The 13955-nt window shown below is 32.1% G+C and overlaps 1 protein-coding gene across 1 annotated transcript; it reads right to left on the minus strand.

The window, feature by feature from the left end:
* Window positions 1-9076: 9076 nt before the first annotated feature.
* On the minus strand, window positions 9077-13620 carry LOC127108393 (NAC domain-containing protein 75). Its single transcript, XM_051045854.1, has 6 exons — window positions 13247-13620; window positions 12861-13041; window positions 12059-12726; window positions 11348-11617; window positions 10121-10231; window positions 9077-9744 (listed from the first exon to the last, which is right to left on the minus strand). Exons 1-6 carry the CDS (start codon window positions 13358-13360, stop codon window positions 9628-9630), a joined length of 1461 nt encoding a protein of 486 aa, XP_050901811.1. The 5' UTR covers window positions 13361-13620; the 3' UTR covers window positions 9077-9627.
* Window positions 13621-13955: the final 335 nt, after the last annotated feature.

Raw genomic sequence — 13955 nt, forward strand, 5'->3', positions numbered from 1 at the left:
TTTGGATTGAATTTCACTTAAAAATCTGTTTTGGAATCATTGGCAATGATAGAATGTTCAAATAATGCACCAATTTTAAACTTTAATTTTTCCCTCCAAAAATCAAGTGAAATGCAAATGATTATGTGATGACAATTGGTGTAATGCAATGTATGTTTTGGAAACTAGAGGTTAAAAGGAGAATTTAGCAAAAAGAACCACTTGAATTGGAGTTTTGGTTGAGAAGTTATGCCCATTTGAAGTTCCATGTTCACTTTGTCAAGATTGATCATATCTCCTTAACCACACATGAGAAATTGATGATCTTGGACTTTTTGGAAATGGGAGAGAAAGATCTACAACTTTCATGTTCAACAAAATTTTATTTGAAGCTTTCTTGATGATGTAATCTTGAGTTGATAACCTTTCCATTTTTGGCAAATTCAAATTACAAGTCACTTTCTATTTTTGGAAAGTTTTGACCTGACTTTATTTTCTTCAATGTTGATGTTTGAAATGTCAAATGAGACTTGTTTGAACATGAATGAAGTATTTCTAATCACTTCCCACCTCCAAATTCAACAGTTGACTTTGCAATTGACTTTTGCAGTTGATAGATGACTTGGCCATGCACAGATGATTTTGAGCCTCAACCACTTGATGAAATGGCTCCAAAAGGAAACCCTAGCTTATACAAGCTCCATAAAATCATATGATGATCTCCATATCATTAAAGACCTCATCTCCCTGAAAATCCCTGATTGGCATAATGCAACTGATTAGGGTTGACCAGAGGTCAAAACCCTAATCCCAAGGAGCATGATCAGGCACAATGAACCTCTTGGTGATGATAAGACCATGATGATGGTGATGTACCATTGCAATCAAGATAATACTCAACCTCCTTGAGGAACCAAGAAACCCTAATTGAAGCACAAATCTCAGATGATTAGTGATCCATTCATGAGACCCTCAAGCTTGAATCTTTTAACCTCTTTATCTTCTGAGAAAGACCTAGGAGGATGACTTGCTCATTGTTTCCACATGGTATGCAACATGCAATGACTAATGCCCTAAAAAATGAGATGCAATATGCTAAGCTAGTCCCAAGAGAGGAGGGCAAATTTTGAGGTGTTACAACCACCAAATAGATAAAGTTGAACAAAGGTGAACTTAACCACTTGCAAGGAAACATATGGCACACCTGGCCACCCATTGTAACCCTAAACTCGAAGGCACCAGAGAGGGTCAAGCTCTCAGTCAAACAAGGAGAAAGAAGAAGTTAGTGCATGAGAAAGAGAACATTTCCAATTCAAACCAATAATCAAATTCACCCTTTGATTAACCCATAAATTCTCCTAACAAAAAATTATTGCATAGTTGCCAAATAACCCATACCACTAATGCCAGATCGAAAGCAGGCATATTTGAGACTTCTTACCAAGGCCTAACCCTAGAAAAACCTCTAGGACCCCTGAGATGGAAAAAGGAAAAGTTAAATTCATCCCCACCCTCCTAAACACCATATACCAAACCAACGAGGCAACCTCCCACTGAACAAAAAAATGGTCCACCGAATCAACCTGCCCTAAGCAAACCTTACACCTAACTCGATTAAAAACAGACACAATAACATATCTATCTAGGTTTTATTTAGTCGAAATCCTATCTTGAAGTATTTGTCGATAAAAACTTCCTTTTTAGAAGACGTCCAACTCTTCCAGACCCTAATCAAAATTTAAATCACCCGAGGTGGACTACTATCAACTCCCGCCACTAAGGAGGAAAGCTCAAATAGAGAGAACTAACTAAAAAACTCTCTTAGGATCGGGAAACTACAACCATATGTCTTCTTGACCCTACTTAACCATACCAATAATTGAGCAAAACAACTCCGCCATAAGCTCTTTTTCCTTATAAAAAAAACATATATCTGCCTAAAGTCTTAAACCCACTCATCCCCAACCCAAGCCCCCATCACACGAGCCTTTTGCTCATAAATCACAAATAACCTCTCAAAGGATACACATAATGGGGAGGACTCCATCCACACATTATGCCAAAACCTAGTTCACAAATCATCCACAACCTCCTTGGAACAAGACAAAGCAAATACTTATCTGATGACTGACCTGAAGAAGGATCAGAGAGGAGACCCCTTTCCACCAATAAGAGGTTGTCCTATGACCCTTCACTCTACCTCCTCTAAGGGAACCACCATTACTGGAAAGTATATCTTTGGTAACACAATATTACAACGGTCATTTTGCCACCGTAGTCATATCACATTTTTTACGCGCATGTTTTTATTTTATTTTATTAAGAAATTTTTTAACATGATTCCTAAAAATAATTGTGCATCAACATTTTTCCATTTATTCAATAAAAATAAGCGAGCACCCCTTCACTTTTATTGTTATTTAAAAATTGAAAGCATAACAACTACGGTTGTTCCACTCAACTGTGGTTATATGTTTCATATTTCACTACGATTAAAGCTTGCAACCGTTGTGAAATTATCTCCCACAAAATTAAAACATAACATGTACTTAATTTTGTCCATAACACACAAGGGTGTCCTAGAGAACGAGACAACAGTGATAGCGAAATCTTCACTCATTTCTGGAAACGAATATCATTTATGGAAATGAAATCGTCATCCTCTTCAAATTATAGTGCATTACCATTCTCTCTTTCTCTCTCTCTCTCTCTCTCTCTCTCTCTCTCTCTCTCTCTCTGACACTTCTGAATTTTTATGTTCTTCGCTAGGGTCATTTACCATTCTCTCTCTCTCTCTCTCTCTCTCTCTCTCTCTCTCTCTCTCTCTCTCTCTCTCTCTCTCTCTCTCTCTCTCTCTCTCTCTCTCTCTCTCTCTCTCTCTCTCTCTCTCTCTCTCTCTCTCTCTCTCTCTCTCTCTCTCTCTCTGACACTTCTGAATGTTTATGTTCTTCACTAGGGTTACTGGTTTATTTTTTTAACAGATAAATGATATAAGGATGTTGTGTGTATTGACTTGTCGTGTGTATTGTTCATGTTGCCATGTTCATGTTTTATTCAGATTTTGTGAATATGCTTTAGGTTTTAGTGTTGGATATGCATATGCATATAAATATATTAGAATATTGTGTCTGTAGCATTAGTGTGCCATTCACATTAGTATTTTGATATAAATGTTAGAATTTGTTATGTATCATAGTTGGATGAAAGTTGATAGATTAGGTTCGGTGTATGAGAAAGGAGTTATTGAATTCCTTGAATTCATCGGAAAAAATGTTCCCAATAATAATTGTATCTTTTATTGTCCTTGTGTTGTTTGCAGGAATATCAAAAAATGGTTAAAGAAAGAAATATTACATCACCTATGTTGTGATAGAATATTTCAAAATTATACAACATGGACGTGGCATGGAGAAGTGGATAATAATTGAAATGCAACGTCACAAATGGATGAAGGTGGTGAATATATGGATGATCGACTAGAAGATATGATCTGCGATATTGTAGAATTGCCTTATATGAAAGCCTGTATTTATGATACTTTATATAGCGATAAATATGTGCCTTTATATAAGGGATGCACCAGTTTTACACGATTATCTGCGTTGTTAAAATTGTTTAATATGAAGCCAAAAGTTAGGTGGTATGATAAAAGTTTCATATAATTTCTTGATTTGTTGAAACAAATGCTACCAAAAGATGACAATTTGTCGGATTGTTGTTATGAGGCTAAGAAGACACTGTCGAATCGTTGTTATGAGGCCAAGAAGATATTGTCGGATTGTTGTTATGAGGCCAAGAAGATATTATCGTATCGTTGCTTGATTGCATATTACACAAAAAATAGTATGAAAATTTGGATCAATGTCCAGAATATGGTGAGTCATGCTACAAGTTGAAGAATAACAATGGTGATGACAATGACATTGTTAGTAAGAAGCATCCTCCTGCTAAAGTGTTATGGTACTTACCAATAATTTGAAGCTTAAAGAGACTTTTTGCTAATTATAATGACACAAAGAATATTAGATGGCATGCATATGAAATAAAATATGATGGAAAGATTTTCCATGTAGCTGATTCTTTGAAATGGCAGAAAATTGATTCATTGTTTCCGGATTTTGGCCTTGAGCCAAGAAACCTTAGGCTTGGGTTTGCCACAGATAGAATGAACCCCTTTGGTAATCTGAGTACTAATCATTCTTCATGTCATGTTCTTATCACGATTTACAACCTATCTTCTTGGTTGAGCATGAAGCACAAGTATATGATGTTAAGCATGACGATTTCTAGACCAAGACAGTTTGGAAACAACATAGATATTTATCTAAGTCCATTAATTGGGGATTTAAAACTTTTGTGGGATAAAGGTGTTGGCATTGATTATGCATATTCTGGTGAGAAATTTAAGATGTGTACAATTTTATTGTGCTTAATCAACAACTTTCCTACATATGGTAATTTGGATGGATATAGTGTCAAAGAACATAAAATGTGTCCTATATGTGAATCTAATACATGTTTTCACTAGCTTGAGTTTGGAAAAAAGATTGTTTACCCCGAAGAGCAGGAGCTTGAAAGCGCTCCTAAATATTTAATTGGAGATGAAGTTTATCAAATACTAGAACACCTTACAGTTGTCTTTGGAAATAATAAATACAGTCCCATTGAGAGAAATATTTGGAAAAAGAGATTAGTGTTATTTGATCTTCCATGTTGGTCTAGACTCGATGTAAGACATTGCCTTGATGTGATGCATGTGGAGAAAAATGTGTATGATAGTTTGATAGGAACACTTCTAAAAATTCTAGGCAAGACTAAAGATAATAAGAATTCTCGTTTAGATATGGTGGATATGGGTATACGACAACAGTTGGCTCTAGAAGATAGAGGAAAAAGATCTTATTTGCCTCCGGCATGTCACACTCTATCTAAAAAGGAAAAGAAAAGTTTTTACGAGTGTTTGCATGGTATCGAAGTTCCCCAAGTTTACTCTTCAAACATCAAGAAACTTGTATCAATGAAATATCTCAAGTTAATTGACTTAAAATCTCATGATTGTCATGTCTTGATGCAACAACTTCTACCAGCGACTATCCTTGGCATCCTTCCAAAAAATGTAAGAGTAACTATAACTAAATTATGTTTATTCTTAAATTTTATATGTAATAAATTTCTTGATTTCAAAAAATTAGATGAATAAGAGTATGAGGATGCAATAATATTGTGTTAATTGGAGATGTATTTTTCTCCATCATTTTTTGGCATTATGGTTCACTTACTTGTTCATCTAGTCAAAGAAAACAGATTTTATGGTCCAATTTATTTAAGGTGGATGTATCCTATAGAGCGATACATGAATATATTTAACGGATATACAAAGAGTCATCACAACCGGAAGCTTCGATTGTTAAAAAGTACATCATAGAAGAAGTTGTTGAGCTTTGTTCAAACTATTTGCCGGAAACAAAGTCTAATGGAATTCGAAAGTCTCTTCATGCTGATAGATTTGAAGGCAGAGGTACTCAAGGTTTAAATGTTAAGTCAATGAATCGGGATGTAGTACTTCAAGCACATTTCTATATATTGAATAATCTTAGTGTAGTTGAACCTTACATAGCTACTCACAAAACAATTATAAAGAAAAAATATCCTCGAATGAATGACAAGTGGTTGTTGACACGACATAACAAGGAATTCATAAGTTGGTTTAATAAGAGGATTTCTAATGATGATGGTGTATCTGAGACAATTAAATGGTTGTGGTACATGCCAAAATTTAATGTGATAACTTGGAAGGCAAACACCATTTCTAATTATTCCTTTTATACAACAGCAAAAGACGATTGTAGTACAATGCAAAATAGTGAGGTTATGGTTGAGGCCGAATTCATGTATTTATCTAGTCCGAAAGATAAGAGTCATATTTTGGTAGTCATCACGTTCTATGGTGTCATTGAGGAGATTTTGGAGATTGATTCTATTATTTTTGCAGTGCCTTTATTTAAATACAAGTGGATTTCCAATAACAATGGTGTATAAACTGATGAGTTAGGATTCACACGGGTTGACCTTGGCAAGGTAACTTATAACACTGAACCATTCATCATGGCTACTCAAGCAAAACAAGTTTTTTATGTGATAGACCATGCGGACTTATCAAGGAGATGGTTAATTGTTCTCAAAGGAAAACACATTCCTCATAGTGATGATGAAAGTTTTGATATTCCTTTCACTCATTCTTATGCAACACAAGTGCCTACTTCATATGAAGAAGTTGATAGATATGATGTACATGTTGTTCGTAACGCCCATCAAGAAGGCATATGATAAAATTAACAAGTACTTTATATTCTTCATTCATAATTTATTGCATGTTATAGCTTCTAATGATGTTAAAGACACCAAGACAACAAGATAATATTATTTGATGTAATGATGTGTACATCGTAGGTTGTTTTGTGCCATTTTGATTTTAATGTAATATATAATTTTTGATTTTTAATGGAATTGTGTCATTGATGTAATACAATTTTTGGTCTAATTCAATTCACAAATGAGTGTATGGTTGTTTCTGGTCTGATATGATTCAGATAAAATTCATGTTAAAAATTTGGGAATACTGTAAAATTGAAAAATATATATTAAAAAACAAGTAATATCACAACGATTTTTAATTCAACCGTTGTTATAAGTTGAACGTTATCTAGAATAATAAAACGCAAGAATGACGTTGTCGAGATTCGAATCCAAGACCTATAAATTATTTCACATCGGTTGTTTTCTTTACCCCTTGTTATAAGTAGCACATTACCTAACTTATAACCACTATCATACGCCCGTTGTGAAAATCAGCATACATACAATCACATGCTACCTAACAACGGATGTGAAACCGTCATTATATTTGTTTCGCAACTGTCATTATATATGTTTTCCATAATAGTCCACTCACATGCGGATAACAAAAATAACCTCCTTCCATATAGATGACATATCCTCAAGCAACCTCCACCTCCACTTACTTAAAAGTGTCAAATTCACCAAATTCAAATCTTTAACCCCTAAACCTCTCTCTTTTCTATCATCTACCTGATATGTCGAATCATTTAGATCCCTTATTTGAAAATAGATGATTTTATAAAATTGACATCAACGGTATAAATATATATTGTGTCATCCTTCTACCGAGGTGAGTGCTCCTCTATGAGATGAACACCTTAGACAATCTTAAAACTTGAATCTTCCTAATGGATTCTTTAACTCCTTTTTACATAGTTTTTTTAGAGATTTTTTTCCCTCTTCAAATTTCTCAAAAACCCTAAAACATCTATCGAATCTATAATCTATCACTTAAAGACAAATTTTAGATTCTAGAATCCTAATATCCCTTATAACCCCATAAACCATTCCACTTCTCAATTAACCAAGACATTCAGACATTTGCATCTTTCTTTGCAGCTAATTGTTACAGGCCTATTTTTTAATAAAAACAACTATCAAATTGATAAGATGCCAAAATCTTACACAATTGTAATTAATTAATAAAATGAAACAAATGCAAAGTGGGGTCTATAAAATAGAAGCTAACAGACACAAAATTGGGACCCTTATGGAAGAATCTAAAAAAAGTAGCTAGGATAAGAGCCATATGCTCTACAACAATTCCTCCTGCGACTTCTTTATGGAACCAAATCTCTGCCATACCAACAACTCATTTACTATTAAACTGCTTATACAAATGCTCCCTTCAAAAGCATCCAAAATCTTCTATAAAAGTATAACACTAACTCAATATATATCACCTTTTTTTTCTATATCTTCTTTAAATTTTGAATAGAATGTGGAAAGTATATATTCTCTATTTCAAACTAGCCCACATGATCATGCATACTATAAGTATATATGTAAAGAACATAAATTAATTCTATATTATATATATATTCATTTTCACATGATCATTCATACTATATACTATACTATGTGTAAAAATTAATAGTATATAATTAATTAAATATATAAAATAGTGTGTATGTGATATGTCTTTTTCATGCACTAACATATATATAAAAGAAACTAAAAAGTTTATTCTTGTCTTCTATTTCTCTATTCAATATTCCTTTGTCTTTAATTATTCCATTGAGAAACTACCTATGAAGGTTACCCTAATGCATGTCGTTTCACATAAAAATAAAGCATTAACATGTTACATGTTCTTGAAAAACACTATACATAATAATATAGCATGAAATTAAAAGTTTGGAATCAAATGAAGAATAAAGTAATAAAGATGTATGTGTCTCCTAGCTAGTACCACACTTTTTTTTTCTGAAAAATAAAAACAAAGAAAATTACAAGAATCTTCCATACAACAAATGTACATGTTGTGTTCAAAATTAAAGATTATTGAAAATATTCCATGAGATATATTTGAAATGAGTTTGGCTCTAACGTAGGTTGGGAAAAGTATTAAGTTAATAATTGAATTTGAAAAGATTAAAAAAGATTGTGTGTGTCGTTTGTGGCTTTTGGTGAGTGAAATGGACCCATTGGAAACAAAAAGATATTCTTGAAACTCATGTTCTAAAGTTAAATTTCTTTTTATGAGGCAAACATGTAAAAGCTCCAACCAAGTAGTGATTTACTGCAGCTATATAGGTACATTGTCACGTAGTGTAAAGAATATTGCAGATGATCAACATTGAATTATGCATGCATGAGATGAGATAAATAACTCCAAATACTAAATACTAATTAAATGCTTATAAGAAATTTGTTTATCTTCATGAAACTCAGATTTCTTTGATTTTCATCTATATATAAAATTTAAAGTTGTTTTTTTTTCTCACGGTTACTATACACAACCCTAAATTTGTCACGTTAAAATGTGATTAAATAAAATTTTAAAATATATTATCATAATTAATCGTAGTTAAATAAGATCTCTATTTATTTTATCTTTTTATAAGATCACTCTGCAATTGAATTCTTATAATATTAAAAGAGAAAGTAAAAGTTATATGATTCCTCTCTAAATTTTTTTTAAAAAAATTACTTGCAACACAAAAAAAAAAAGAGTTAGGTACTAATTAATATGTCATACATAAAATGCTTGGCACAAAATTTGTCCAATATTATCATATTGTTACAATATGCACAAACTCAATGGTATATATATATTTTTTATGTGAAAAAAAAATAAGAACTTATACAAATATCTTTAGGGAGAAAACTTATACAAACAAAACTTATACAATAAACATCTTAAAATAATAATAATAAAATAATATAAATAATATGATACTATAATAATAATGATATATATTAATATATAGTGATGATTTTCATGCAGATTTAGCTTTGAGTATTAGGTCATTCTCCATGACTGTGCTGTCACGAGGGAGAGCAGCTTTCTTTTCTTTTCTTTTTCTTCTTTAATTTTCTCTTTCTTTTTCTCTTTGTTCTTTGTCACTTTCTTTCCAAAACTTGTTGTTTCTGACACTGAAGAAGTTGATAAACTGGGAAAAAGAAAGAAAAAAAAGAGCAAAAACTAACTATGGATATGATGTTTTTTTGTTGGAAAGTGTATGGTTGAAGCATGAATGATGATATGACAATGATGTTGTCTTTGTTTTTGTTGTCTCCTTCATTCTATTGATCATGATGTTGATGATGATGATGATGATGGTTGTCTTGAGGAGGGTCAACTGGCCAATAAGAAGAGTATTTCAACCATTCTGCTTCTTGCTGGTTTCTCATGGATGATTCCTGCCGACATTCATTAGGGTTAGAAAAACTTTGAAATGAATAAAAATAAATTTTATATTATATTATAATTTCAAACTCTGACGAATATATTGTACACAGAAAACAATGCAATGGTCCTTTTTCCATGTCATCATATAGTCAAAAGTTAATATTCACCATTTTTTTTTCAAACAAGACCAAGAATGCAAAAACACATGATTGTGTTTGAATGTGAATGAAAACATTATAAAGATGAAAAAATTGGTTGTTTTATTTTCTATTAATAGTATATTTCTTGACTCTCTTTTCTCTTTTCCTAGTGGGAATTATGAAAAACAATATTTATATAATAATATATAGATTTTTGAGTCAAAAAAGTTATAGTTTGTGTTGTGACCTCTTTGATAGTATCAGAAGATGTTGAAGTGCAACCCATGATGACTTCTTCCAAACCAGATGCAGACCTTCCACCACCTAGTTTATGATGTTGTTGCTGCTGTTGTTGTTGCTGCCATGTGGATACATATTATAGATCCATTTTATCAAAAGACATCAATCAATTTCGATGTAATCATTGTGTTTGATTCATCCATGACAATCAAAAAGTGAATTGATAGTTTCATGCTTGTACAATACCATGCATAAGCATAATCAAGTAAATTCAACATATTGAGTGGCTATTAATTGCACTACTCAACCTAATATACTTACTACTATTTTCTAAAATCTTTGATTCTTAGTGAATGGTTAATATATAAGGGTCTTAAAAGAGGTCGGCAACTAGGCCTATTGTCAACTTTTTTGAGGAATCTTGAAACTCTATACTGTGTGTAATTGGTCATAATTGAGGTTATATATATCACTTGTATTTGACAGCAATATCTATGATATTTTTATATCAACTCTTACAAGTTACAATATTGATTTGTAATGTGAAAAATTGAAACTGTTTAACTTGATTTTCAACTTGGACTTTTAAGCCATTATCTTTTTTTAACTCAAACTTTTCTCTAAATTTTTTTAAAATAGACATGAGTGTCATTGTTCACCCAGTTCTGTCATAATTTGAGTTAAAGGAAAAAAAACCTTAAAAAGTAAGATTTGAAAGAGGCCTCTAATATGAGGACTATGCTTCCCTTTACTCGGTAAAATACGTAGTAACGCATTTGAGGCATTACTAACCATTCTATCAAAATCGAAAGGTTCAGAAATATAAGTTTGATCATTTAAATTATAAAATAGAAATTGAAATTAGTATTTTATTGAATTGTCAAATCTTGATCGAAACGGTTATTAATCTTCAAATGTGTGAATGTCGCATTTTCTCAATTTTAAAGAATTCAGTTTCCAAATATGAGTTTATAGGAGATTTTTACTATAAGTCTAGCATATCTTGTGCTAGATTTAGAGTATTTTTTTAAATTATGTTCTTTGCTACATAAAAAAAATAGTAGACTTTTAATATTTTTAATGAATATTAACAAAAAATTTATACATATGTTATCTATTTTTTACTATTATAAAACTCTTTTTTTTTATTAAAATAGTAATAATCTACCTTAGAAAACATATTTTGAAATTTGAAATTGAGCTGGATTATTTAGAGGATGAATATAATACATACCTGGAAATTTTCATTTTGGAGCATGATTGTTGAGACATGGTAAGAATTATCATCAAGGATGATGGATGTATGGTGAAGTGGAGGTGGAGAGATGATAGTTGAGATTGGATTTGAAGGCCTACTAATATGGAAAGCTGCGTTTGCATTAATTTGTTGGTGATGCTCATGTTGATGTTGTTGATGATGATGTGTTACTACATGATGCTGCTCCTGATCACATGAGCCTGATGCTTGCATTTCTCTTGCTGTAGAACCTTCTCCTATTCCAACCTACAATAATAGTATCAATCATCATCAAAAGTGTGTCATTAGTAATGTTTATAAATGTTACATTTTCTTAGCTAGGTAGGGAAAGTAACATTGGTTAGCTACAACTACTATACTACTGACACTGATTTATCATCTGGTCAGGTACATACAATCTTTGCTGTCTATGCAAGCAATGTTTTATTCATTATGTCAAACACTTTCCTTAACCCTTAATTTCATGCATGTTCTCTCATCTTTTTTTGTCCAAAAGCATATACTTACCAACCCTATGTTGAAATTTTCATATAATTATATAGCTGCAAGTAAAACATCACATTCATTCATTTATAAATTAATGTGTTCCAATCAAATGTATCTGACACAAACACCAGACATGTCTTCGGTATCAGTCAGTCTTGTCAGTGTTGTCAGACACCAGACATGTATTCTATATTGACGTACCTCATCGAAGCTGTTTTTTCGAAATGGGATGAAGCCGAAATGATCAGATTTAAGATGTTGAATATCCAAAGCGTTTGTGAAGCTTGTTAAAGGAGTCGGGACACCAACAGCAACAGCGGCGGCAGCAGCAGCAGACATTTCGTCTCTATAAATATGACTATGATTATGATTATGATGAGTTGCAATCTCCTTAGAAGAAGAACTTCCACTTCCACTATCTCTTCTTGCATTGATTATATTACTAGGCTCACCACCACTTCCTTCACCGGTTATCGTTGTTGTTGCACCAATTCTATGATTATTATCAGACCAATTACACTGTCTTGGCTGTGTCTGATAAAATATCTTCGAAACAACAAGCTCTCCTTCTTTCTCTTCTTCATGTTGTCCTAGATGATACTGATGCATAACCCAATTCGTCTTCTCCGGTTTTCGATTCTTCCCGAAATTGGTGTACAGGACTAGAATCTTCTTGCAGCCTTTTTGTTTTCCATTAACCATAACAGGTCTTGTTTTTCCAGTTTTGTGCCATCTTGTTTCTCCTCCTGAACCGGTTCCTTGTAAATCGCATTCTTCGGTTTGAATCTTTCGTCTCTTTCGTGTTCCCGTTGTATATGCCTTTGATGGTCTATGGAAAAAGTGTCTGCTTAATCCATCTCTTGTCACTCCTGAAAAAAAAATTCAAAGTTAGGTGACTTAATTAATTAGGTGAACTATATAAGATAAAATTAAATTAAAAAATAATAAAATAAATATCTAAGAAAAACCTAAATGAATATATTATAAATTTAAATTTTATTACCTGGAAGTTTTTCAGGATGGGTGTAACAAATTCCATCTTCACCTTCAATAGTGAGAATGAATTCATCAATCAAAGGATGTGATTTCATATTGTTCTTTGATTCGACTTTCGCTTCGAGATGTTCAATGAGTTCTTGATCTGTTGGATCAAATTTCACTCCTGCTGGTAGACCTAACCAATCCTATTAATTTCATTGAAATTCAAATTTTAAAAAGAATATTAGAGAAAAAAAGAGAATATAATCAAAAGAAGAAAAAAAATAAAAAGATGAAAACCAACTTTAGTAATAATAATAATAAGCTAAACATAAACATGACACCAAGTTTTTGCAGTGTAACAAACAAACAACTGCAGTCACCGCAATCGCAACAGTATCGGGTACGTACCGGTTTGCCTTGATCGAACTTGTGACCGCAGCGAGGACAGTGTTTGGATCCACATAACTGATGTTCTTCGAGCTTAGAATCTATGAGATCAGAGCTGGTCATCTTATTCATCATCTTGTGATTGAGGTGTATATGTTTGTTCGATGAAATAAACAAGTTTTTATGAATGAAATAATGGATCCATAGAATAGAATGAAGTGATTAGGATAAGGATGAGAGTTACTTAGAAAGAAAGTGATGGAATATAAGGTTGGGTTTTTGTAGTGATAAATATAAAAACTAAGGTGGTTTTAAAGAAACAAGGAATATAACACCAGAATTTGCTCACTACTTTAACTGAAGGCAAGGAAGTGAGAGAAGAAAAAATAAAGAAAAAGTTGTCTCTTTGTTTTCATATACTTTTATGAACCGCGTTTTTCTAATTTTAACCGGTTTATATGAGAAAAAGTAAGAGAGAGAAACAATAAAAACAAATTAAACCCGGTTGGTTTTTTCTTATAAATATTGTCTTCATTCCTCTTGCCAACCCATCATAAGTATATCTATATTTCAAGGATTACTATTTTTAATAAATTTGATAAAATATGTTTTTTTTTTTTTTAGTAATATTTATAAATTTTAGTTACTAAAAATAGAGGAGTAATCTTTAAAGCATTTTGGGGAAATCAATAATAAAAACAAATTCACGATAAAGATATAATATTTGTGA

This window comes from Lathyrus oleraceus, chromosome 7 (genome assembly GCF_024323335.1).
Source record: "Lathyrus oleraceus cultivar Zhongwan6 chromosome 7, CAAS_Psat_ZW6_1.0, whole genome shotgun sequence".
NCBI lineage: Eukaryota > Viridiplantae > Streptophyta > Magnoliopsida > Fabales > Fabaceae > Lathyrus > Lathyrus oleraceus.

Coding starts and splice junctions, on each gene's coding strand:
- LOC127108393 (XM_051045854.1), bottom strand. CDS start 13,360: ATGATGAATAAGATGACCAGCTCTGATCTCATAGATTCTAAGCTCGAA. Junction 12,727..12,860: donor CCATCCTGAAAAACTTCCAG/GTAATAAAATTT, acceptor TTTTTTTTTCAG/GAGTGACAAGAGATGGATTA. Junction 11,618..12,058: donor GAAAAAACAGCTTCGATGAG/GTACGTCAATAT, acceptor CTATTATTGTAG/GTTGGAATAGGAGAAGGTTC.